General features: G+C 57.9%; 1 protein-coding gene across 6 annotated transcripts in view; it reads right to left on the bottom strand.

The window, feature by feature from the left end:
* KCNIP2 (potassium voltage-gated channel interacting protein 2) overlaps nucleotides 1-26,069 on the bottom strand; it is a 43,035-nt gene extending 16,966 nt beyond the window's left edge. For 3 of the 6 annotated variants that reach the window (XM_077784665.1, XM_021536378.3, XM_021536379.3), the window contains exon 1: nucleotides 25,914-26,069. In XM_077784665.1, coding sequence (XP_077640791.1) covers nucleotides 25,914-25,986 — 73 coding nt within the window. In that variant the 5' untranslated portion in view covers nucleotides 25,987-26,069. Of the gene's footprint in view, nucleotides 1-1,818; nucleotides 2,072-5,835; nucleotides 6,035-25,913 lie in introns of those variants that run through there. The other 3 variants (XM_077784666.1, XM_021536376.3, XM_021536374.3) reach the window with 3 other exon arrangements.
* Between the last annotated feature and the right edge of the window lie 1,076 nt (nucleotides 26,070-27,145).

The following is a 27,145-nucleotide window of genomic DNA, read 5'->3' as shown; positions in this document are numbered from 1 at the left end:
CTCCATGCCACTGGGCTTGGCATCTCCTGCCCACCTGGGGCACGCTCCCAAGGTTGTTCTAACACCAGCAGAAGATGCCAGAGATGCATCAGAGGCATCTTGAGGAAAGAGCTGAAAGCTTTCCCTGGGGAAACATTCCCCAGGCTGGAAGTTTTCAGACCTCGCATTTCCTTTTCTTGGAAAGAGCTGAGTTTCCAGGCACTGAGCCTGGATTTCATGCGTCTGCCTCCCAGTTTTGCCTGTGAGTCAATCCCTCTGGGCTGGGGTGGCACAGACCTGTTGCACTCTTGCAGGGGGTTTCCCACTGATGTCAACTGTGTTTTTAAAGCCACTTTTCTTGCTGAGCCCCAGTTACAACCCATCCTATCCTCAAGCCTCCAGCTGCTTCCAGCACAGATGCCTATCCTGTAGGCCATGAGTCTATTTCTGCAATCTAATTTTGGCCAGATGTAGAGGGAGAGGAGTCCTTCCAGACTGATCCAGAGGGTGTAAGGCAGCTTCTCTGCAAAGGGAACCTGCTGAACCCATATGAACAGACTGTCATCGGCCCTTCATATGTCTCTGGCAGCATTGTGGGATGTTGGGGCTGAAGCAGTGGTAGGTCAGTCCCTGAGTGACAGCTTCCCCACCTGCCCTTGTGCCTCCCCCGTGCCAGCCATCCTCCCAAGTGGAGCAGTGATAATTCTCCCACTGCCTGCCATGTCAGAATTAAATATTTCCCTGCTGGAGCCATTAAAAAAACACTCCATTGTTTGCTACCAGCATGACACAGAATCCCATCAGGACCAGCACAGGCACTGGCACTGGTGCCATGTCCCAGTGCCACACACTGTGCCCAGCTCCCAGCACTCCCAGATTCCCCAGGTTTTCTTGCCCAGAGCATATTCCTTTCGACCAAGGGCAGCTCCAGATGGGCTAGGTGGGACAAAGGACCACCCCTTCACCTCACCAAGGTCCCCATGGATGTTACCCCATCTGGAGCTGCCCCCAGGATGGAGGAGACACGTGGGACCACATGTGGGATGTCACCAATGGAGCCAGACCCACAGCTGCCTGCAAGGATTGCTCGAGAGCATGCGTACCCCACCAGAAGTGTGGGACAGGGCTTTGTAGCCCATCCCCCTGAGGGGCATCACTCCCAGGGGTTCTCCTTGCCTCCAGCCAGCATTTGGCCATGCTGTTGGAAGTGCCTTAAGGCTCTGGCTGAACTGTGCAGAGAGAAGTCTCACAGATGGATGGAGCGATTCACGCCCCGGGCAGGAGAGGCTCTGCACGTCCCCAGACACATGATGCCAGTTTCACCCCTCCTGCCCTGCTCCTTGCCTTGAGGTCTCACCCTGCAAACCCCTGGCACTCATATCCCACTGCAAGGGGGCTTGGAGAAACCCTTCACTGGGGAAACTGGGACTCCCATCACATCCCAGAGCTCTGGAACACACCAGATGTGGGTCATGCCCAAAGGGACCCAGAGCCCCAAAGCACAGATTGAGGCCCAAGCATGAGCTCTGGGCACCCTACAAGAGTGGGAGGCTGCAGAGAGCCCATCTGCATCCCTGTCTCACAGCGAGGGGCAGCAGTACCTAGACACGGGCAGGATGGTGGACCCCAGAATAGTGCTCAGCTCTGGGGCTGCCACCGGCTGCTCTCACATACAGTGGAGCAGGACCACAGCCAGAGGAACTGATGAAGTGCCTGAGGAGGCAGAGAGGGAGTCCCCAATCCACCTCTCCCACACCAAGCATCTGGCTCGCCTCACCGCTTGGTTGGTGGAAGCGGCCGGGCCGTGCCACCCTGTCCCCCATGTCCCCAGCCCCGTACCTTCAATGCCGCTGATGATTTTGAAGCAGCGGGTGGTGAACCAATAGGAGATGAGGAGGAGGATGGCAATCAGGGAGGCATAGAGCAGGCTGTCGTTGTGCAGGGATGTCCTCTCCATGGCTCCATCCCCCGTGGCCGCTCGCGCCCCCAGCCAGCCCCGCCGTGCGATCTGGGGCAGCCCTGTCCCGGCAGTCCCCCTGCCAGAGGAGCCGGCCACCGCGGGCAGGGAGGCGGGGGGCCGCACGGGCAGGCAGGCAGGTAATTGGGAGCGTTGTGTGAGAGCCAGGCTCCCAAACCAATTACCTTAATTGTGCTCAGAAAGCACATGGCAAACAGTTAAAAATAACCCTCCTGGCCCGGGGGGAGAGTGGCACCATCAGCCAGAAGGAGGCAGGGGGCAGAGAACAGACAGGGCTCATTACACATGTGGCTGTGTCTCAGTGCCATGGGGCCAGAAAGGTGTCACCACAGCCCAAGAGCTGCTCTGAGTTCCCTGATGATCTTGGGATCCTCAGGGCTCAGCTCCTTGCTTGCCACACCACAGGTGAAGCTGGGAGTCCTGGAAAAGGGGCTACCTAGGGAATGATGCTGCCAGGATCTCTGCTGATGCCTGTGTCCGTCCTTGCTCCAGACATGAGGGCTTGAAGGAAGGTGTCTCTGCAGTTCTATCAAGCTGAAGAGCTGGGTCTGGCATCTTGTTTCCTGTGTCCCACAACAGCACCTCCCCAGGGATGTCTGCGACCAGCATCTGTTTCTCTCAGCCTGGAGTCAGCCAACCAGCCTGGTTCCTGCTCTGTGATGCCAGGTACATTTAGTGCCACTGTGGGTTTGGGCACACACACTCACAAATCCCAAACCATGCTGGATTAGCTGCACCCATGCCTGAGACACTTCTGGCCCCTGCACAGCGCTTGGCCCCATCTGCTGTCCCATGGGGCATATGGCTGAGGAAGACACCGAACCCAAATGTTTCATCCCAAACCCTCTTTGCATACAAGATGTTCTACCCCCACAGCCAGGGGTTGTGGCCACCCAAGTGTGTGAGGAGTATAACATTGTCCCAGCTGTGCCCCTTTCAGGGAGCAGAATCTAAGCATGCAGATCCATCCCTCCCTCCCTCCCTCCCTCCCTCCCTTCTCTCTCCCCCGAGGTCAACGGCTCTGAGGATCCACAGGTGACACAGGACAGGATGGCAAAGTGGCCCTGGCACATGCCCATGGCTCAGCACTAGGGAGAGCAGCAGAGCCTGTAACACTGCCCCAGGACCAGGCAGCCCAGGCTGGCACTAAGTCCACGCCGCTTGTCCCACTTTGGGCTGTGACATTGGCAGCCATAAAGCATCCCCCACCCAGCCACGCCTGCCCTGCCTCTCCAGTGTTGCCGGCAGCACAGCCCTGCCACACTGATAAATTTAAACACCCCACCAGCCACCTGCTGGGTGGTGTATAAATAACCCCTGGAGTGGGGTTTCTTGCCCAAAAAGCAGCACCATGCACACAGCATGCCACAAGCACACCCGGAGCCATCAGGTAGCCAGGTGGCTGGGCCCTGTCTCCATCCTCCCAGCACTACCAGCAGCTGGGGTGTGGAACTGTCCCCCACTGTGGGATGGAGCAGATGGGGATGGAGCAGGGCAATCATCCACTAACAAGGGACCTGTCTCTTCAGGAGGGGACCTTGCACCTTGACTGTGGCCAGGATCTGCCCTCTTTGAGAGCCACCCCTGTGGCTACCCCTAAAGTGTTCTTCACTCAGTGCAGCAGGATGTTTAGGACATTACTTCCACAAAACATGCCACAGGACCTGCTGGGTCACAATGAGGTGATGGTCCCAGGGCACAGCTGGACAGCTGCTGCCCAGCTCCCTTGGGTGCTCCTGACCTGCCAGGGGGCCAGCCTGATGGATAGGAATTTCTCCTTTTTTTTTGGTTCTCGGGGCCATCATCCATTAGGGAGAGTTAAATTTAGGTTAAAGCTGATCCCTTATTACCTTGCTGCTAATCAGAGCGCGAGCAGATTATTAATAAGCACATTAAAATATTGGTGAAATGCTATTTTTGGGAGGTGAAGTCACAGTTTTAATCTGTTTAATTGATTGAGTCATTTCTCTTTGCCCTCTCTGGCATCCCGTCCTTGGCCAGCTCCTCAGAGCACCCAGCCAGGGGGCCTCTTGTCCCAGGCCACCTGGTCAAGCACCCAGTGCCTTCTGCAGTGAGCTCCAGGAGACCTCCTTCACCTATGCAGGAAGGACAGGGGGTCCCTGGTCACTGCCCCTCAGAAGGGAATGATGTGGTAGGGTAACAGCCAGAGAGGGTCAGCATCTTGGTGACCCAAGGATCAGAGAAGCAGCTGGGCAGGAGGGGAGCTGCAGAGAGAGAAGGCTGTGCAAGCCCCACATCCCACACCCAACTCAGACCTGCTCGGCTTTGGGTTTCACCCCTCTTTGGCTTGTCTCAGAGCTTGGGAGGACACCAATAAGACAGTGAGGGTAGTCAGTGCCCCACAGCCAGCCATGCCCTCTGTGCCCATCCCAATCCCATGCACACCCAGCAGGGCTGTAGGGAAAGCCCTTGGTCCTGCTCAGCACCACACATGGTCACTCCAGAAACCCAGTCCCATGGGACATCTGCGACCGTCCCGATGCCACAGTACCCAGCTGTAAAGCCCAGGACACTGGGAGAAGGATCTCAGGATATCTTTGCAGGTGATGGGGTTTGGGAGCATCCCGAGGTCCCATTCCCTCTTTGCTCCATCACCTGCAGCTCTGCCCCTCATGCCCTGGGCTGGACTCAGCTGACTCATCCTCTGCCCCCTCCGCTCCAGGCAAGCTGGCTGGTGCCCAATGGAGCCAACTAGCGGGGATGGGCCTGCGGCACACCCAGCCTCCAGACTGGCACGCTGCCGGGCTTGGGGGACTGTCCCCTGCTTTGACCGGGAGCCTCCACCCCAGGGCTTGGGTCCCTGTGGGCAGGAAGGTAGCATGCCGGCCGGGCATGGCTCACAGGTCAAATATTGCTCCCACATCCCAGCCTCCCGGGCTGTGCCAAGTGCTCCATGCCTATTCCTGCAGTTCTCTGGCCCCAAGGACAGGCACAGGCTGTGGAGACCCAGGGGTTTCCCCAAGCAAGGAGGGGACAAAACCTGGGAGGGGTTTTCCAGGCAGTCCTGGCAAAAGCAGTGCAAGTCCCAGCCCTGCTCTGAGGCGTGGTGCTGCCACATTGGCCCAACAAGGCTTTCCCTGCTCTCACGGTACAGCACATCCCTTCCCAGCACTGCTGGGACCCAGAGGGGCAGCCCAGTGGTTCCCAGCAGGGCAAGGCCATGGGGATGCCAAATTTATCCCTGCACAGGGATGCAGGGACAGGGGTAGGAGTAGGGCACCCAGATTCCCAGCACACACAGGCCCATGATAACCTCCCTAAGATATGCCCACTGGGTTTAGGAAATTCTGGCTTCATATTCAGGGGTTCTGGGGAGCTGGCAGGGTAGTGCAGGGGCTGGCACAGGCGTGAGGGTCCTGCCATGGCAGTGACTGCAAACCAGGAGCACAGAGTAGGAAGTTCTGTCCCAGGACCAAGCATCCCAGGACAAAAGCACCAGTAGATGCAGGCACCAGGGTGTGTCCCTGCCCTGGCTCATAGGGCACATCCAGGGCTTCTTTGTCCAGCTAGATGGAGGGCATGGCTCCAGCCCCAGAGAAGCCAAATTCCTTGACATGTCAGGAACCATCAGACCAGCTGCAATTTATCTGTACAGCAGTTCTTTCGTGCTCAACTTTGCATCAGTCCCCTCCCCAAATAAAACATTCCCTTCATGCCAGGTCCACAAGGGGCCTTCAGGAGCTTTTGTTGCCTCCTGGAAGCATCTTCAGCTTTGCTCCACACAGAGCTCAGTGCAACCTCTCCACCAGCATTTCTAAACAGCATTTCTCCCCTCCCCAAATAATCCCACAGAGCTCACCAGACAGACATCCCCTGGCACAGAACAGAGCCCCCGTGTCCCCCATGACGCTACTTACCTTGGGAGAGAGTCCCGGTGACAAACTGGTAGAAGAAGCGGATCACCCGGCCCAGCTGCCTCTTGCAGCGCTGCTGGCAGTGGCTCATGGCTCCAGCTCCCAGCGCTGGGGACGGAGCCAGCCGCACCCCCTCCCGGCCGCCAAACAGCCCCCAGCTCCTCGGAGCAGCGGGCGATGCCCGGGGGAGGACTGAGCCTTTGTGCCCGGAGCGAGCCTGCGGGCATCGGCGTCCGCTGCAGGCCGGCGGAGCGGGCAGCGGCAGCGCCCGGCAGCGCGGCAGCCGCCGGCCCCGCTCCCCGGCGGCGGGCAGCGGGAAGTTTTGCGCGGGGATGCTCCGGTGCAGGTGGGCAGCGGGACACAAGAGCTCGGCGGCGGTGCCCCTCCCGGGACTCGAGCTCACGAAAGCCGGCCGCTGAGAGGGAGAGGGATGTCCGGGCTCGCCCCCCCGGGCCGTGCCCTCCCGCCGTCCCCCTCCGTGCCGCAAAGTTGCGGGGAGCGGCGGGGAGTAGCGTCAGGGCGATGCGGGGTGCCGGGGAGCCCAGCGGTGCCAGCCAACCCTCCGGCAGAAGCGGAGGGACGCCTCCCTGGCTGGCACAGCCTCGGGTTGCCCCCGGCTCCTGATCCGCCCCTTGGCACCAGCTCGACCCGGCACTTCACGCCCCGGCTGGCCGGGAACCAGAGGCAGGTTGGTATGGCAACCCGCAGACTCCACAGGTCCCGCTGACCAATGAGGCACCGCTGCATCCCAGGGCCGCCTCTCTCCAAGAGCAGGCAAGATGCTCCTTCCGGAGGGAAGCCGGCACCGAGAGCATCCTGCATCCTTGAGCATGAGCCATCCACTCCCATAATCAAGTGTTGTGAACATCCTGCATCCCTGGGCATCAATCCTTCATCACTGCAAGTGTCCTGCATCTCCAAACATCCACTTCTGCTGGCTCCACACAGGGGAGGAGACAAGGATGGATGCAAGGATAGGAGGAAGAGGAGTCAGACTCTGAGACCACCCAGGCTGAGAGCTGCTCACTCCAAAGCTCAGCTTGGCAGCAAGTTGCTAATTGCACAGTACGTCAGAGCCAGAAAACAAAGTCCTGTCTGGTAGCAGTGGGATTTTGCTGCTCCCAGAGCCAGCCTGAGATAGTCTGTGCAGACTCAAGACAACATCCCTTCCCTTAATACCATTTTCCCAGCTGTATTACATCTCTATAGTGCATTCACACCCCACAGCAGCAGGATTCTATCAGTTCTGAATCCATCCAGACTCTATAATCTCATAAATTTCATCTCTTATTAATAGGGAAGGAAGCGAACAAAAAGGGACCTGATGGAAATGACAGCTTCTGTTCCCTCAGGGATGGAAAAGAGGGTGGAGCCATGATACAGCCAGGAACAGCCAGACTGTCCAGTCCCTACCAATACCTCAAGAAGGAGTCCAAAGGGAAGGGGCAAGAGCACCAGCACTTCCCACCAACCCTGTACTGGGGCTGGCATAGGGGAACCTCACCTCCTGCTCCCCAAAAGAAAGGCCATCCCCTCCAAACCAAGACCCCCTCTGTCTGCCCCCTGTCTTACACAGGCTATGGCCATGCAAAAGGGGGTCAGCTGCCCAACAGTGTCTCCACACCACAGCATGACAGTGTCCTAGGGGGAGGGGGACCTGCAGCAGGGGATGCTGCACTGGTAGCATAGCTGAGACAGGTTTGGAGAGATCCTAAACAAGGCACAACACACAGCACAGCAGGGACTTGCAGCCCTTTAATAATACATCCACAAAGCCCCAGGCCAGGGAAGGGCTGCAAGGGAGATCAACCTCACAAGAGGAAGGGGCCAGTCCAGACCAGCTGAGGCAGACTGAGCAGCTCAGCAGACAGAGACATAGATGTAGATACAATATGTGATTGCAACACCTTGACTGAATCTACCCCTGCGAACCACTTGCCCGCAGCTGAAAGTTCAGAGACTGGGTAGCCAGCAGTGCCCAGTTCACTCCTGACACCTTCCAGGAACAGGTGTGGGGTTTAGGACCCTCATCCATGTCTACAGTACCCAGGAGCTCTGCTCCTGGCTCAACCCCACAACACAAACACATTGGGACAGTTTCTTGCAGTGATCAGGTCCCATGAGCTGGGTGATACAAGGCCAGATCCTGCAAATGCACACTGTCCCCAGTGCTACGGGGACCAGCCAGCACAAACCAGACCAAGGCAGCTGCAGCATCCCAAAGGCCCGCGGGACACAGGACAGGCGACAGAACAGCCGCAGGAGGGTGCCAGAGCCCACAGTACGTGACAGCATGCAAAGTTCGCAGATCCATCCCAAGCCCTTCCATCCAGCTCCTTGGCAGCCAGTTTCCATCTGACAGGGAAAGTTGCCCCATCCCAGCATGTCCCGAGTGGGTGAGACATGCACGTGCCATCCTGTTCACCCTGGTCATGATGGCCATGTGGGACATCTCCTGTCCCTTCCAGATCAGCAGATGTTGGCCACCCTGGTCACTGACCCTGCTCCTCCCTGGAAAGCCAAGTAGGAATTCAGCACAAATTAAAAGCAAGCCACAGGGCAGGGCTGTTGAGCCCACCCTTACACAACTTTTCTTGCTAAAGACCCCACCTGGGTCACATCCACCCACGGGTGCCACTGCAGGGTGCATCCTCCAGCCTCCTGCCCCACAACCCAGCCTGTGGTTCTCCCAGACCTGCTCCCTGCTTAAGAAGGCCAGTGTTTCCCCAGCCCCTGCCCCAGCTGCAGCCCCAGGTGAGCTCCATTCCCCACAGAGCCTCACGGGGGGACGAAGGAAATCATCTCCCAAAAAGATACTTAGAGTCAGCCTGTGTCCCTAGAGCATCTGCTGGGCCCCCAAAGGGGACATGCCGCTGCTGGAGCTGCAGCAATGGGAAAGAGGAAGGCTGTGGCTCCAGGCCCTGGCTCCTGCTGCAGCACATGCTTCCCCCATGTGTTTTGACCCTGGCAAAGAGAGATACTGCCCACACCTTGTAATGCCAAGCCTGCACCGTGGCCCAGTCTAGCTTGGGGGATAAAGGGCAAATTCAGGGGGACTGAAGACCAGCACTGTCCTGCACTTCCCTGCTCCGGTCCCATGCCTGCCCGCTGGCTGTGCTGAGACACCTCCAGCTTGGAAGCACAGGAGCCGGGACAGGCAGTGCAGGCCATGCGATGCATCTGTGATATCAAGGGTGGGGACACGGACTGCCCACGCTCCCTGCCCTCGCTCCCTGCCCTCGCTCCGTGTCCCTCGCTCCCTGCCCTCGCTCCGTGTCCCTCGCTCCCTGCCCACGCTCCCTGCCCTCGCTCCGTGCCCCTCGCTCCGTGCCCCTCGCTCCGTGTCCCTCGCTCCCTGCCCTCGCTCCGTGCCCCTCGCTCCCTGCCCTCGCTCCGTGTCCCTCGCTCCGTGTCCCTCGCTCCGTGTCCCTCGCTCCCTGCCCTCGCTCCGTGTCCCTCGCTCCGTGTCCCTCGCTCCGTGCGGTCGCGGTGCCGCTGCCTGACGCTGAGAGGAGCCCCGGTACAGCGCAGCAGAGCGGCGGGAGGTGAGCCGGGGACACGGCTCGTTCAGACGGCTGTGGCAGCTGATGGCACACGGGGGACAGGAGAGGACACGTGTTGTTGTGTCGGAGCGTGGCCCTGCACGCGTGTGAGGGGATGCACGGGAACCGTAAAGGCCGTGCGGCCACCACGGACATGCGGCCAGCGCGGTCGCTGGCAGTCCCTTGGAGGCTGAAGAGACAGTGACAACACTGCCGAGGAGGGGGACACGACACATCTGCCCACACCAGAGCCATTGCTTCCTTTCCTACCTGGGCCCCCTCCTCCCGAGATGGCTTCCTGGCAGATGCATCCTTCCTAAGCCACCGGCTATTGGGCTGGTACCTGGCGAGGGAGTGCAGGGAGCTGCCGGGGGAATTCACGCTGGTTCCTGGCCATGAAATATTCATTAGCACAACCGCCAAGAGAAGGAAGGAAATAAAAGATAAACAGAAGGGGATGGGGTAGAAAACATAATGCTTACAGGCAGCTCAGCATGGCACTGACAAGCCCATGGAGTGGCTGAATCAAGGTCTTTATACCATTCATCATACTAGTATATGGGTCCCCTGGTGTCCATGCAAAGCCTGATTCACTGTAATGGATGTCGTGGGCACATAAACACCCCTAGAAAATGCAGCCAGGAAAGAGCAGTGCTTGCAGGCACATCCAGCATGAGTAGGAATGTGCCTACCATCCAGCATGTCACAGGGATGCCCTGGATGGTGCCTGGGCTTCAAAGTATTTCAACTTGGGCTACACTCCTCAGGGACAACACCAGAGAAGGGCCCCAGCCCCAGCCCCAGCCCAGGGCCACCTTGGCCAGGGCATCTGTGAGCTCTCTGGAGTCATCCTGTGGCTGGCAGAAAGCAGATGCCAACATTTCTCTCAGGGAGGAAGGGCTGTCAGGATGGGAGGCATATTTCCAGTAATGAGGAAGGGCAATCAGGGCGGGAAGGAGGAAAATTTCCATTACCAAGGAAGGATAATCAGAGTGAGAAGGATGCAGGACATCCTTCGACCCTGTGCCAAGCCTCAGCCCACCACTCAGGTCCACAGCGGCTGAGCAAATGCTTTGTTCTCTCTCTAAATAATTCAAACTCACCTTTTTTTTTTTTTTCGGGTGGAGGGCATACACATTCCAGCAATGCCAGACCCACAGTTTCTTGGCAGGGACAGAGCAGAGCAGAGCAGGTCCTGGCTGGAGGGAGAGCTCAGCAAGACTCAGACCAGAGCCAGGACACGATGAGGGAGAAGGAGGTGGACATCCCAGCAGCAGGATCACTTCAGGAGCCATGAGTTTCTGGTCCCAGATACACCACATCGGGGTGCGTGGCTCCGTGTGATCCCAACACCTCTGCCACCAGGAGAGGAAGGCTCAGCCCAGCCAGCCCTGCGTGCTGCTGCTCCGCTCCTGCCTCCTCCCAGCCCGGGGAAACCGCAGCCTCCGGGTCTGGGGGAAGTGCTGAAAACGTGATGCCAGAGAAAATAAATAAAGCAGCTAATGAGGCAATTTGCATAGCTATTAGCAGTCAGGATTTGCAGCGGGTCTGACAGGGGATGTGCTGTCACAGTGAAGTGCAGCCCGAGGGCTCTGCTGCACTTGCAGAGGGAAACACAACAGAGCCGCGCTGCACGGGCACACCGCAGGCACGCACCGCCGGCAGCGCCACCACACCGCCGGGGAGGCGAAGGGGCAGCCGAAAATCCAGCAAAGAGGTGGAGGAAGGCTCGGAGCAGGGCACAAAGCCTGGGAGGAGCTGTGTGCTCTAACTCTGAGCCCCTCCTGCCTTTGGCCGCACATCCCGCGGCTTGGCCCTGGGATGTACAGATCGGGGGCCAGCATACAGCTCCTACCTTGCCAAGGCTCAGAGAGCATCCATGAAAGGACGAGCTTGAAAAAGCCAAGGAAAAGCTGCCAGCAGCCCAGGCTTTCTCGCAGGGCAGCTCTACATTGTCACAGCCAGCTGGCTCCATGTGCTTTCCTATCCAGAGCTGGCCACAGCTCCCTGCACCCCTTACATCTGATTGCTCCCTTGTGAACCTGGCCTAAAACACACCCCAGGACAAGCACAATTCCTTTTCTACCCCAATCTTTGCTGCCAGCAAACCTACCTCATTCTGACTGCCAGCAGAAGGTGCAATTTTTGGCATGTAGGACTGTGCATGAAGCATAACACCATCAACAGCTCTGCATCATAACTGCACCCACCCTCAGCTGTTTGGGTCAGGAATCATTGAACTGCAGCAGGCAAGAGGGCATTGGTCATCCTGGTACATTCAGGAATGCAGGGGCACGTACCTTCAACCTGTGACAAGGCTGGATCCCCAACCTGCTGTGACAGAGAGGAATGGCACACAGGCCACTCTCCCCAGGGCTGCCAGGGCACGTCTGGCTTTGATCACAAACGTGCAATGACAGCTCAGCTTGTTCTCAGCTGGTGGATCTTACTAAAAAATGCGTGTGACGTGATCTATCTGCTTGGGAAGGTGCTGCCAGGAAAAGAACCCAGCCCAACGCTGTGCCCTGGTCCTGCAGCACCCACCTGCCAGCAGCTGGCAGGCAGCAGGCAATGGGGCAGCAGCCTGGCTCTGTGGCACCATGCTAGGGATAAGCACATGCCAAAGCATCCCTGCAATGCAGGGAAAGGATGAGGCACCCCCACTCTCTGATGGCAGAGACAAAAAGAAAGACCCAACAGATGGGTTGTTAGACCAACAAACAGACACAAACTCCATCACCAACTTGGGTTGTGCGTGTCAGGCCAAGATGAAAGTCAGAGCCCCACCAGGATCCACCCTGGTATGTCCATCACCCCCAAAACCCTCGTGATGGCCCTCAAACATCCAGATTACGCTGACACTGAATCCTCCCAAGCTGAATCTTTTTTCGTCAGTTCTGCTAAATATTTTAGGTATTTACACAGAAAAGCTCTCTGTGCTTGACGGCATGTTGGCCCCTTTAGCATCACACAGGCGGCCACAGACACAACCCCGCCTGCCAGGGTATGAATAATTCACTGACCCCATGAACAGGATAGAAGCGGCAGTAGGAGAGGACAAAGTTGGGGGAATGGCTTCATCAAACCCTGCCCTGGCTCCTGGGGTGCACCCCGAGCGTCTCCATGTCCTGCAACAGGAGGGCAGAGAGCTGCACCAACAGCTGCAGGGAAACAGAACCACAGGGAAGGAAGAAGAGCCAGGAGCTGAACCCAGCCCTGGTTATAGGGCTGACACATCGAGACAACAGCTGTAAGCAAGTAGAACCATAACCTGCCTGGACCATCTGGGGGCATTTCAGAGCTTGTTGTGTCTGAAAAGCACAGCAGTGTTGGGGGCACCCAGGGTATATCAGGCAGTGAGGCAGCACAGCACCCAGGAGCTCCAAAGAGCGTGGCCTTCACAAATGTGCGCTTTGCTGGACGGGGGTGCACAGCTCACACTGGAGCACAGCACAGACACAGCATCTCCCTATCCCAAACCAGCATCTTTCTACCCCCGCAGATGCCCACCTTGCTCCATGCCCATGGCACCCCATGAAAATTAGCAGGGATTTCCATCCCCAGCCCTGTTCTAGCACCCATTCCAATCATCACCAGGGTCTCCTGAATTGAGAAGCTGGGAAAAAATCTCATCCTGGTCACAAGTGATGCCAGCCCTGCTCCCAAGTCTGCTCCAGGAGAGGACATGGCCTCCATCTCTCCAGCCTTGCCACTCTCACCACCCCAGACCAATCCACAGTGATGGTGGCAAATTAATGAGCTCTGTGCAATCAGACGTGGGTTGGGCCCCAGTAAATTGGAGGTGGCACCAGGCTCATTTCCTTGCAATCAGCGCTCACTTGGCCACCAACAGATCTGTCTCGGCAGGGTGACAGGAGGAAGCACAGTGGGAACAGGCTGGGACACGACCTCGGCTCCCACGTGTGCCGTGGCTCTGGGCTGCCTGGGGCCGGGGAGCGGGACACCCTCTGTCACCCAGGCGATGCTGCTGCGCTGAGTGACACGGGCTGCTGGCAGCACCGCTCACCCAGGGGCTCCTGCACGCGCTGCCTGCACAGCTGGGAGAGGGAGATAAGACGCCCAGAGGGGAAACATGCTTCAAATGGCAGGAATCTCCCCCAAAATGGACTTGGCTTGAAGGCATCAAGAGGGTTTGCTGCTATTAATAACTCCAGAGCTGTAACCAGGCGTGTGCCCTCGGCTCAGGGAGTCACAGCAACAAGGCAGGGAGGGAGAGCAAAGTGGTGCTGGAGATGGGGCTGAGGTCCTGACCCATGGCTCCTCACCAAGCCATGGAGCCCCCATGCCAACAACACCCCGGCACTGGCCTGAAGCCCCTGGATAGGTGGCTGGCTGGACCTGGGGGGCGCAGGGCAATGACCACACACAAGGTCAGTGCTGCCCTTCCAACAGCCCACAGCCCAGCAGCGCCCTTCTCTAGCCTCAAGCCAAGGCACAGTGCATCCTCATGGCTGGGCTAATGGCCCCCCATGCCAGCACTGACCCTCTCTCCACTTGTACTCTGAGCGATGGCTCAGCCTTCCACCCTCTGCTCTCTGCCCCACGGGGCAGCAGGGCCTCCCACTCAGCATCTCCAGGGCACCCGCTCAGCTGACTGCCACCCCAGAGGGGCCCTAGAGACTGCCTTTTGAGACTGACATTTTGGGGACAGGAAAGCTATTTTCAGTTGTTTCAGAGACAGTGTTTCCATTGCAGTTTGTCTGCCTCCACTGGAGGAAGGGATGCTCTCCCTGGAGGTGCCATGGCCGGCAGCTTTGCATTGGGCTGTGGAGCCCAGCACCAGATCTGCACCACTGGGTCATCCTCATCCCTCCTCTGCCCATTTGGGCAGGAGGATCAGGAGCATCCTATCTGGGAGAGGGGCTGGTGAGAGGCACAGGGCAGAGCCCAGGGGCCTTGCTCCTACCTAAGACCTTCTCAGCATCAGCAGGTTTTCTTCTACACACCTTAATGAGACAATCTCAAAAATTAGCACACAGACAGAACAGCCCCCCCCCCCCCCCCCAGCCTCCCCCTGCCACTCCCTGGAGCCCCCAGGCACTCTTGATAGGAATAAATGTGCCTGGCAATTATGGAGGGGGAGCACAATCTTCCAGTGCAAGACCTGCTGAGAGATTCAGAAATAAATATGTTAATAATCAAATATCCATCCTGTGTCTGAGCTCACGGGAGGACTTTCAAGTCTAATTAGTGGAAGATTTGTACCATTGCTGCCAGGGCTCAAGGGACAATTTGCCGTGGTTCCCACGAAGTGAGAGGTTCTGTTATAATTAGCCAGCAGCATCCCGTGTGCAAGGATTACCTCCAAACCTCCCCTGCATTCCAGGCTGGGGACAGGTAAGCCAAGATGAGAGATGGCCCCGGGCTTTGATCTGTGCAAATCGAGTTGGGAGCTGCAAATCCAGGGCAGGCAGGAGGACAGGCTGTGAGGATGGGCAGCACACCAGGAGAGCTACCCTGAGCCTGCAGGTCATCCCATGCTTCCACATCTGTACACAACCCCTACATCATCACGGAATTTGTCCCCACAACATCCTGCCACAAAGACCTACAGTGCCTCTAAAACTGCTCCATCTCCACCCAGACTGATCATTTCTCAGCCAGGGTCCCGAGAGCCAGGGCTGTACATACTGGGGGGCATTTCCCAGTCTACCCCAGTCAGACATGTTGTACATCTCCTCCCCAGTCCATCACAGCAGAATGAGCAGTGCCCAGGGGAGTACTCCTACCACCCCAGCCCATGTGTTTTTAAATAGGGCCATATCCTGCTCCTGAGGATGTCATAACAGACTCCATTTCCACTGTTGCAACAACTTGTGGGGTGGCTGTGATGGGGAGAAAGGAGCACCCTGAGCAGAAAGACACAGGGGCAGTACCTGGAGGTGCATTACTGACAGTGCCCGAACTGGAACCAGCCTCCAGGGGAAAGTGCAAAGGCAGAGAGACAGCAGAGGGACGAGGAAGGGAGGGAGCCTGGGCAGAGGGAGCCAACCGAGGATGCTCTGCTGAGCAGGGGGTGGGACCCATGTGTCTGGTCTCACAGGGGGATAGCCTGGCAGGTACTCTGCCAGAGATCACTGACCTGGCAGCAGCTTCCAGGGACACTCATTAGCACCAACTAATTGCAGGCAGAGGTGCTGGCCTGGCAGCAGGCACCTTGCTCACACACTCTTCCTGGCCTGGTAGCAGGCAAGGCTCCAAACTGAGGGGAGAATTATAGGTGGGGTGTCAGTGGTCACATCCAGGGCACTTCCTCAGGGCTGGCCTGGAAACATCTGTACCAGAGATCCTGTACCCATGAACAACAAAGTCAGCACCTCATCCCTCCCAAGGGCATGCAGGTACCCCACGTTCAGCCAGATTGCCCAGGCCAGAGCGCAGCCATCCCCACCCAGCTCCTCTGCCAGCCCCAGGAGACCTCCTCAGTGCCACTGGGCTGTCGAGCCTAGCAAACACGGGGTTACCAGCCCCTCACCTCCCCACTGTCATTTAATTAAGCAGTGATAAAAGAGGAGTTATAGTATCCAGAGAGTGACAGTGGGTTGTAATTACAACAGGGCAGACTGAGAAAACAAACAGGGCTGAGGGAGACAAAGGATGGTGCAGGGCTGGGGGGACACCACCATCCCTTGGGACCCATGTCCCTTTCCTGGCACTTCGGTCCAGGGCAGAGGTGGGACCCTTGAGTCTGTGAGGGTTGGAAGAGGAGAAAACCTCCTTTACCTCCATGGGTGTGGTCCCAAAAGAGCCTCTCCCTCCAGCTTACACTGCTCTGGGGAGCCCGGATCCCAGCCCCTCCTGGGGGATGCTGGGGGATGGCCAGTCCCAAGGAACAGCAAGTTTTTAGTGAGCCACTTGGAAATATTAAACACCATCTCCTTCTTCCCCTTTCTGCTCCAGGGCAGCCACCTCCTCCGAGGGGCTTGCTGCCCCGCTGAGCCAAGGGCACTAAGTCCCAGCTGGGATATGGCATCCCAAAGGGACTCTGCCTGCCCCTTCCCACCTACTGTCCCCCATCCAGGCACGATGCCCTCCTGCTGGTCACTCCAGGCTTGGGTTTGAGCTTGTGCCTGGTGTCTCACACAAAGCACAGACGGGTGGAACACACAGCATGGCCACACTTCAAGCAAGCAGCTCACAGCCCTGTCCCCACCCAGCCACCAGTAGCTCTCCCTGAGGAGAGGAAAAGCTTCATTCCCATGCAACAGCAAAGTTGGGGGGTACCATGGATGCCATCACAGTGGCAGCTGGGACACATCAGGGTGGCTCAGTCTTGAGGAGTGCACAGCATTTCCTGCCCACCCTGCACCATCAGACCCTGTGTATCCCCCAACCACATCCCTTCCCTTTGTTAAATCCTCCCGTCCTCAGCCCAATCCTCTTACACTCTCCCTCTCCATTACAGCATCTTTAAATTAATGCCTGGCCAAGTGTGGGATAGAAGGAAATTAACCCTGGGGAGAGGGAGCAGTCTCCACAGTGCCTCTTATCACCTAAAGCACTGCTCCCTGACCTTCTCCCACTCGATATGCAGGGGGGACACTGGATCTACCACAATCACAGCGAGCACCACTCGAGCACAGGCTCTCAGCCCCCACACCCCTTTGCTGGTGGGGTGGCAAGTGCTCCCTCTGGGCAGCCCTCTACCTGGGAGGCTGCAAGTTTCCCAGGAGAGACCGCCAACTGTGCTTGAGTTTACACCAAAAACAGCCAGCTGGCAACTCACTGGGAGCAGTTCCAGAGCTGCTGCACCCTTGCTGGGACATTCTGGGGTCCCCAGTTCTGGAACAAGAAGTCAGGAGGGATTTGGATGCTGGTAGGAAGCACTTGTGACACCCACAGCGTGGGAAGCTCAGAGGAGCTGGAGTGGGTAGGAGGCAGGGATGTGGCCAGAATAAAGGGTGCCACAACACACACTCTGATCAATGCAGGGGACACTTCTTGCCTGTGTCACTGTCGGGGAGGTGGAACACGTCCCTTTTGGAGGATCTGTGTGAGGGTGAGCAGACACCAAGGCCATGACAAACAGGTCCATCCCCCCGGCTGCGATTCAGGCAAGACTTGATGGCTTTTGGAAAAATGCCTCAGGGATCCGACCCCATTGCTGCCAGCATGGTGCAGCTGTGGGACCAGCAGGATCCCATCAAGCTGCCCTCTCCCCGGGCAGTGGTGGCCAGGGCCAGGAATCACTTGCCAGAGCAGCGCTCCCGCCGATCCTCTCCGTTATGCAACAAATTATTCCACTCGCATTAATGACTTTGCGGCAAAGGGGGAAATGACATGAATGATTCCTGGTGCCTGGGAGTGACTCACTTAGCACGATGGCGGGGAAGCAAGCAGGGAGGGCGGGCTCCAGGGGAAATTTGTTTGGGTCAGCATGATCAGCAGAAGGCTGGGGATGGGCTCAGAAGATCAACTCCTAGAAGCAGAGTGAAGGGGAAAGAAAGAAGTACTTAGGGGCAGATCCCACCACTCAGGAGAGGGCTGAGATGTCTTCAAGAGATGCTGGGATCAGTCATAACCACAGCATAATATAACATCTGTTATTGTGCTGCCCAGGCCCCACAGCCCTTTTCCACCTGTGCTGCGACCCCAGAACCTGGCACCAGCTGCTGTCCCTCCCTGCTCCAGGGTCAGACAAGACCTCAACCAAGTGCAACCAGGGCAGGGGGTGCTGTACCACATCACTGAACCACCCACATCCAGCATGCCCCTAGGAGTCTAGTAGGATAGGCAGCTGCCTACCATGGCCCTTGAGGCAGCAGGACATGGAGGGGATGGCAAAAGGGACCTGTCACATGGGCTGCAGTACAGAGCCTGGCATCTGACCTAGTCCCTTCTCCCTCACCTCTGGAGACTTCACTAAATCACACCATTAACAATTAATGCATATTCCCTCTTGGAATTAATCAGAAGCTGTCAAGGGCCAGTGCTGCCACCCACCTCCTAGGGACACTGAGACATGTGGAGACACACCAGCGACTTCAACAACCCACTGCCCAGTAGCCCAAGGGGGGGCCCTTGCAGTGACAGAGGGACAGGTGGATTATTGCCTTTAAACCCATCCAGGGGCTTTCTGTAAGCAATGCAATTTTAAAAACTTCAATCTAGGAAGAAGCGATTAACCAAAGGGGCCAGGAGCAATGGCTCGCCTGTCTAATCTCATTAGTGAGCAGGCCAGTTCCCATCTCACCCCACCACAGCTGCATGGGCTGCAGTAACTGGTGAAAGCAGACAGGGAGCTCTTTCCTGGCTCCTGACCAGGCTCCTGATGGGTGTGAGAGTTTTCTGGTGTCTCCCTGTATCCCACAGAGTGACACCCTCCCCAACTGGGTCAAGGAAACCCCTCTTCCCTGAGACTCTCATCCTGGCCAGGCCATCACCAATGATACTCCATCCCTAAAAAGCACTTTTTTGATGTCCAGGTGCGTGGCTGGTAATGGGAAGAGGACAGGTAAGGGATTTGGTGCATCTCTGCTCTGCTGCTGGGGTCAGTGACTGAAGCCAGGAGCAGGGTCCCACTTTCTGCCCCACAAGCTCAGTGCTGGGTCATGCCAGTCTCTCATGGTAGCACCTTGCCAAGAAGCCTGCCTCTGCTTCAGAGTGTCGAGCCCCTTCCCTGAAGGAATGCCACTGCCATGGGATGTGTCTCACGGGGACAACAGGACAGACCAGGGTGGCCAGTCCCATCCAGTTCTCAAGCCTCTGTGGGGCAGAGCTAAGGCAGTAGATTTGTGCCACCACCCGACCTGCTGAGCTCGTCACTCCACCATTGTCCCTGACCTGCTCCCTAGAGAGGGACCGCAGGTGAAGCTGTCAGTCTCCACTGCCAGCCCCTTGGGGCTCTGAGTATTCCCTGCCTACCTACAGGCACTGCTGCTGCTGCAGCATGGTCCCTGACAGACCTCCCTGTGAGCAGTCAGACCCCACACCTCCCTCCCATCAGGACAAAGCCATCTGCCTGTTCCAGGTACAGCCCAGGGCTCTCTAAGCGGAGCAGGTTTGTCTGCAGGGGTGTGCAGTGTCCCTGCTTGCACAGGGCACAACCCCTAAAACACTCACTGGAATTGGATGATCACGCATGCTCAGAGTGCATGGGGCTCCTGCTTGTACGTCCTGCAGACCTCAGGGTCTCAAGGTCCCCCATGTCCCCAGGTGGAGTGAGCAGGAGCAGCATGGATGGTACATTGACCTTTCTGCCCAGAGTCCCCAGCAGCAATGACAACACAAGCCTGGGGTTTGGAGATGTGCCAGCTCCCTAAACAGAAGGGATCTCCAACCCAACAGGTTCAAAAGCAGAGTGCTTCCTGCCAAAATGGGGCTGGAGTCATCTGAAACCTGATGGAGTCAAGCCTTTGGGGCTGGAGAGGCACGCAAGGCATGGACGCAGAAGTGCACGTCAATGGCAGTGAGTGCCTTCCCTGCCCAGCAGTGTCCATAGGTGACTTGCCCTGTCTGGACCACAGAGGAAACATTCAAGGAAGCCCAAGTTAAGAGGCAGTGAAGGTGGCAGCCCTCCACGTCCCCCATCTCTGTCAATTCCTGTTGAAGGCAGCAGTATCCTGCCCCCAGCTCCTTCCTGCAGGGCTGTCTCCAAACAAGCTAATTACTCTCACTGCTCCCCAGGGGCTGCACCACCCCTTTTCATCTGAAGAGGAAGACAAATTTACTTAAAAGCCTGAAGCAGCCAGAGCCACAGCAGCTCGGGGACAGGAGAACCCAGTAGGATCCTCCCACCCAGTACAGCCCGGCTGCCACAGAACATTTGCAAAGCCCTCAAGGGAGAGTAGCACTGGGACCAGGGTCACTCGTCCCTCATATCCTGCCACTCACCCCCATGGCATGGCACGCACCCAGCCCCAGCTGCCAGCAGAGCACTCTGGCATGGACAGCGGGTTGAACATGACCCCTGCACCCATCTGCAGTCTGTGGCTGTGCAGGGCTGTGCAGGGCTCCCCTGTGGAAAGGGGCTCCTCTGCCCCTTTGCTCCCACAGAAGCCGCTTGCAACAACCTCAGCAGTTCGCTTGCTCAGCAATAACCACCCTCAGAGTTCTACAGTGTTAGTGAAGGGTTGTGATTCCCCATCTCAAGCCAGAGCCCCTCACCATGCCATCAGACCACCCAGCTCAGCCCCCCCCTGCGAGGGACGACAGGGAGATTGGTTTCACTAAAGGCTCATTTATCTGCAGCGTGATTAGAGAGCAGGGCTGGGATCCGGCGGCAGGAGAGCGATTTGCCAGCAGATGGATTTATCATCTCCCAAGCACAGCAATTTGGCTTAAACAAAACCAAACCACTTCCCCTAATGAAAACATCACTAATGAGGAGTGAGGCAGAGGCAGCTCCATGAATGGGGTCTCTCCTGTCCTTCAGGGCTGGGGGTGACCCACTGACATCCAAGCTGTTAATGCATGAAGCTCAGGCCCAGCTGGGACATATGGACCCAATACAGCTGGAAGAAACCAGAGTTTGCTCCAGTGACCAAACCTCCTCATATGCTGGCTCCCAAACCTCTGAGGGCAACTGGTTCCAGCACAACACACAGTATGAGAACAGCACCACTGAGACATTTTCCAGCTGTAACATGGCCAACAGTGAGGAAAAATTCGATGCCCAGACACAGACCTGGTGAAAGAGCCCGTGCATGGCCAGCCCTGTGCAGCAGGAGCTGCATTCCTTGGCTGAAGTTGAGACAATCCATGAATTATGCATCAGCATCTGTAGAGATCAGCTGTTTAACCGGCCCAACCAAATCCACAAACTTCCTGTCAATTAATCCTGTGCCACCAATTCCCCATGGACTCCAACCTGCCTTTGCTTGCAGGGATGCAGCAGCGGTTCCCAAAACCTCAGCTCCAGCCTTTCCACCTGCGAAATCCAACCTGCCCGTGAGCAGCGGTACCCGGCAGCACCACTCACATGCTCCTTGCCCTGTGTTTGGCTAGGAGCAGCATCCCTTCCATCAGGGACCCTCAGGATCTCAGCAATGCCACAACACCCCATGAGGGAGAAGTCATCAGCATCAGAGGACTGCAGACAAGCCAGGACAGCAAAGAGGGAAGAGGAAGAGGGTACAGATGCCAGAAGGAGGGAGACGGCAGACAGAGATGAGGCAGAGTCAGGCAACAATCCCATCACCCCGGGAAGGTGCAGCAGCCATTGAGGGCAAGGCGCTTTGGCACAGAGATGACCCATGGGAGCCCCAAACCCTGGCACACGAGGGGGAGACCCTTTTCTACAGTACCCCACCCTGACAGAGGACCTCCTGGGAGCTCGGGCACCTGGCTTGAGGGTCAGCGTGGCTTCCAGCCCAGCCTCACTGCCAGGCTGCAGGAGCAGAAGTGGCAAGCAGAGGGAGGTTGCATGGGGCAGCAGCAGGAGGGGAGGCAGGTTAGCAGGAGAGCAGGCAGATGGGCAATACACAGTTCCCACGGGTCAGACATCCAGGGGAAGGACACTGGTGTGTGTCACCCCTCCTGGGGGCTGCTGCTAGGAGGAGGGGACAACCCATGCTTGACAGTGACCAGAGGGATGCAGGTAGCTGGCCTTGCCAGACCCATGAGGACAGGGCTGTGCAGGGCTGTTCTTGGAAAGCAACTGGACAAGAGAAGGACCTTTATTCTGGATGTGGGTGGGCTGGTCTTGGGGACAGTCTCCACTCCAGTCCTCATCCTTGGGATCCATCCAGCACACAGGCACAGCACACAACCTGCCATTCACACTTGCAGCTGGGCTCCTGGCCAGCCCCTGCCTGTTCATGCCCTTGCTCCCACCTAATGATCCTGTCACTCCATCTTCCAGCTGCAGATCCCACTGCTTCCCCCTACACACACTATTATTTGGGACAGGCTACCACTGATACCTCCCCCACACTCTGGGAAATAAATTATTACCCATGCAGATGGAAGCCCTACGCCATGACAAGCTGGTGGAGATGTTCCCCCCACCTGGCTGATCACGGGCTGTGAGCAGACACGATGAAGAACAAGCCCCTGGCACAGCCCCAGATCTGCCCATCACCTGGGACCCTCCTGCAGCATTGCCAAGATACAGCTCCTCAGCTTTATCCCATGGCAAGGGCTGGAACCCTTCTTCCACTGTCCTCCCACTGACTGGCCTGTTCTCCCTCTGATGTGTCTGTGGGGGACAGCTTGGCCCTACCTCTCCTTTCATACCGCCATGGGGAGAAATACCTCTGAAACACCCTCCCTCGAGGTAGGGAGGAGAGCTCAGCCAGATGCTGTGCTGCTGCTACGCTGCTGCCTAAGGCTTTCATCTCACAGGGTGGGCTGCTAGAAGTGCTAGGAGTTGGGGAGTCCCCATCCATCAGCTGTGCCTCTGAAGACAGAAGGATCCCAAAGCTCTGCAGATGATCTCTACAGCAATCGCTCAACCCTGCAAACGCTGCGGCTGCCTTTGGGGTGGAGCAAAGCGGTTGCTCGAGTCCCAGATCACGACAATTGGAGGAAAAAAGCAGGGGTGAAAAGTGAGCCTCCCAACCCTTTCTTGGGGACGCAAAAGCCCTTGAGATAAAACCCTCATTTTTCCAAAATGCAGTTAGGGGCTTTGCCCCACCCCAGACAGCCTAGATATTGGCCCTGTGCTGGCACATGCTGTCCTGCTCATGGGATACAGCATGGCTGGGAGAGGTTTGTCCATGAGGCAGGACAAGTTCCAGGCCACCCACCCTTGCTCCAGATCTGGAGCTAGGGCACCCGTGATGCCCACATATCCCTGTGGACATTCAGGCGGGAGGGAAATCCTCCTCCAAGCTCACTCACCTCTCACACTGCCAGCATTCAGGGTCAGGGATGTGGCACCTGCACTTCTCGGGACAAAGTGGCTCTGCATTCCCATTTCTTCTGCATGGAGAACCATGGCCAGAGCAGTCCTGAGACACTGGCTCTGGGCACTGCTCGCGCACTAATTGCTCATGCCATTAGAGGCAGGAGGAATAATGAAATTTATGGATAGCTTTTATTTCTTGCTAGCGTCATCTAAATATCCCAGAAATGGACCAGTTTAATTTCCTGGTGGTGTAACCTAAACTCTTCTCTCCTTAGCAGCCAGGTGGGTGCCCAGCCTCAGACTCAGCAGCCAGGCAGGCATGGCTGCTTCCTGCCCTTGCCCATGCCACCACACCAGGGTCAGCACAGGCAGGGTCCATCCTGGCTCGCCCCAGCACAGCCTGCCTGTGTTTCCCCAGCACAGGGAGTGCTGCTGCTGTCCCCACTGCTCACATGCAGGCAGTTCTCATTCACTCTGGCCTCTCACACACACATCCACGTGCCCACATTAGCCAGGGCAGCTGGGCATCTCTAGAGACGCCACAAGGAGTGGGGACTGTCACTGCACCCTCATTTACAACAGCTTTTTAAATTTAAGAATGAGTGGACATCGTGGAGTGTTTTTACCCTGAGCATGGTCCTGCTCTCTTGTTTAGCCCCTCTCCTTCTGGAAATGGGTGTTGCTAACCTTTCTCTGGGCCTGCACAGGTGGGAATCACATTGCTCTCACCCATGATTTTGGGCAGTGATGGGAGGCAGCAGGGCTGACTGCTGTTCCTGTACACACTGGAGCTGCTGTGGGGCTGTTGCCCTGCCTGACACCAGATCATCTCTTGGTTAACAGTTCTTGCATGGCAGATGCCATCTAAACTCTGACACATCCTGATGGATGGGGGTCTCCAAAGCTGCAGGAACACCCAAAACTGCTCGTGCTTGACCCCAAGCAGAGCTGAGCTACCAAACAGCAGGTACCAGAGGCAACCCTCCTGTCTGCAGATAGAGCCCACACAGGCACTGCCAGCTTCACCCCGGGGCATTGCTACAGCCCTGTGGAGGACCCAGCTCCTCACAACATCTCCAGGACATCAGGAGAGCCAAGACCAGGTTAGAAGGCATGGGGTCAAGCTAGTAAACCCTCCCTAGAGTTAAGGTTGCATCCCCTCTCCTGCCTGCATCACTTCCACACTTTCTGGGAGAAAGCTTTCCCTCTACAGGGGCGGTCTGCTTCAGTGCATTCAGCCAGTGCAGGGGAAATCAGTGCCACTGGGACCAGATCCCTCTCCTCTATGATGCTACTGCAGGCTCTGCCCTGGCAGGTCACTGACTTGACAGAGATAGGAAATGAGTGACATGCCCTACAGGGCCTGTTTCCCACTCTGGGAAATGATATTTGCACCCTTATTCCCCAAAGACTTCCCCAAAGCTCCATCCCTGCGGGCAGAGACTTGCATGGTGGTGCAGCTCCACTCCATCCACATTCTTGCTGCACAGCTGGCTCAGAGGTAAGCCCAGGCTTAAAAGGTCTCAGTGTTAGAGACACTGGAATTTATTTTTAACTTTGATTTGATTTAAATCCATATGGACATTTTAAAGTTACCGGAGAAACCAAAAGTTGTGTGTGGGTTCCAAGTTCCTACACAGCTCAAAAATATCTTCTCTGCAGCACGTTTGGGCAGACAGTTAGCAGCGTTTCCCATGTGTGGGGCTGTTGAGGAAAGAAGAGCAGAGGTCCTGCTCTGCTGCCACCACCTATTTGAAATTCTAGAGCAAATCCTGAAATCCACCCCAGACTTCAGCAGGAAAAGCATCACCGGATCTCAGGGAAGCTGCCTGTGCCCACAGACAGGCACCAGGACACCGAACCCCAGTGGCTAAGGAAAGGTTCAGCTCCACTGGGGCCCCAGAAGGCAGGTGGGATCTGCTGCCCCATTTCACAGCTGCAACAGAGGCCCTGAAAGAGGACAGGATTCCAGATCTGCGGAGAGCACATGGGGAAGGAGCGGTGTTGCCAGCTCCAGCCCAGCTGCTTCCCTATCGGACAGTGGAAGATGAGGTGTGACGGATGGACAGATGTTATGGAATGTGGGATGCTCGGCAGTTCCCTGATGGGGCAGAGGATGAAGGGGAATACAATAGGGTCACAAATTGATCGTCTTAATCCTCTCTGTCCCAGAGCTATCCCACCCAGGGGCAGGACGTCTCAAGGGGTGCTCTAGGGGACACCGGGTGATGGGTGAAGACACCAAACACCGTGGTGCTGCTGGGTTTTCTGAGCGGAGTGAGCCTGTCTTCCCTGGGGAACCTGCTGCCGGGATGCTGCTGTGCCACCCCAGGGTGCAGCGGGGACACAAGGCATGGCAGAGAGAGCCCAGCGCCAGACCCTGGTGTCCCGAGGGGCTTGGGCGTAACAGTGAGGGAGTGCGAACGTGGCTGACGGCCAAAAGCGATCCAAGCGATCCACTCCCCGCCCGGGGCCTTTTCCTTGCCTCGGGACAACCTCTGCACGCTGGGACCAGCCCTATCGCCCCCGGAGCACCCTCCCCGCGGGGGCCGGGACTGTTCCCCTGCTCCAGCGCCGGGGTCGCGGCCGTTCCCCCTCTCCCCGAGCAAGGCGTGCGGCGAAGCGGAGCGGGCAGGGACGGGGCTCAGCGGGGCTGGAAGCGGGTGCCCGGGACCGCCCCGCGCCGTGGTCCGAGTGGCTGCTGCACCTTCCCCGGCGGCGGCACTCACCCGTCAGCTGGTCGTAGGAGCCGTCCAGGTCGCGGGAGTCGGACAGGCTCTCCTTCCTGCCCTTGCTCCGCATCTTCCCGCCCCGCCGAGCGGCGAGGGGACCGGCGACGGGGCGCACGGGCTGCGCCGGCGGGCAGGGGCTGCCCGCGGCCGCCGCCTGCCCCCGCCCCGCCGCCCGCGCCGCTCAGCGCGGCAGCGCCAAGGGGCCGCCGGTGCCGGGAGCTCGGCTCGGCTCGGCTCGGCTCGGCTCGGCAGCAGGAGCGCGCAGCCGCCCCGGTCCCCGCCGCCGCCGCCGCCGGGGCTGGGCACGGCCGCCCCCTCCCTCTCCTCCTTCCCCGCCTCTTCCCGAGAACCGCCAGCCCGGCCCCGCCGCCGCGGGGAAACTGAGGCACGGGCGAGGGGCGGAGAGCGGGGGCGCTCCCGGGAAGAGGCAGGGAGAGAGCTGGTCCGGACTGCACCGAGGTGCGGTCTCCGGCGGTCCGGGAGAGCCCCGGGCGTCAGGCACCGCGCAGGGACGGAGAAGGGGACGGAGATGGAGACGGCGTCGGGCGGGAGGGGTGCAGACCCCCACAGCCCACTGCGGGGGAGCGATGGTCCCCCGAGCCCTGCGTGTCAGTGCCCATGGAGGCTGCGCCGTGGGAGCCCCAGCAAGGGAAACCCAGCCCTGCCCGGTCCCGCGGGGCTGTTGTACCTCCGCCTGGGGGGAGAAGCTGGATGAGAAATCGGTCCGAGACAGAGGGGTTGGGCAGGGGTCAAGAGATGCAAGAGAGGCGTGGGGAGGGCGGCCAGGTCCCCCTGCCTGCAGCCAAGCCCAGAAGTGAATCCCAGTGCCATCCCCATCCTGAGCACAGCTTTCCAATGCAGAATTGGAGTGTTTAGCAGGATTTTACCCCATCTCCTGCAGCCCCAGGGAAAGGGTGAAGCAGCAGCATATTTGGGGAGGCTTCCAGAGGCACGGTGCTGCCAAGAGAGGAGCTCACAGCCCACCGGTACATCTGGCACTGGGAACTTGATGTCCCGCTGCTGCCCCTGGTTATTTGTTGCCATCTGTGCACGATGCCATCCCCGGGGGATGCCGACTGTGCTGAAGAATCCCCTCCACGGACAAAGCCAGTGGTTTTTGTCACGGCACTGCCTGAGAACTGACTGTTTGCACCATGACAGGAGTCCTGGGCACATCTCAGCGGCTGTCCAGCTCCCGTCGCTTCTCAGTGCTCCTCCCTTCATTCTCA

This window comes from Lonchura striata, chromosome 7, assembly GCF_046129695.1.
Source record: "Lonchura striata isolate bLonStr1 chromosome 7, bLonStr1.mat, whole genome shotgun sequence".
NCBI lineage: Eukaryota > Metazoa > Chordata > Aves > Passeriformes > Estrildidae > Lonchura > Lonchura striata.
The sequence above is the reverse complement of the archived record's forward strand: the minus strand, read 5'-3'. Positions and strand labels throughout refer to the sequence as shown.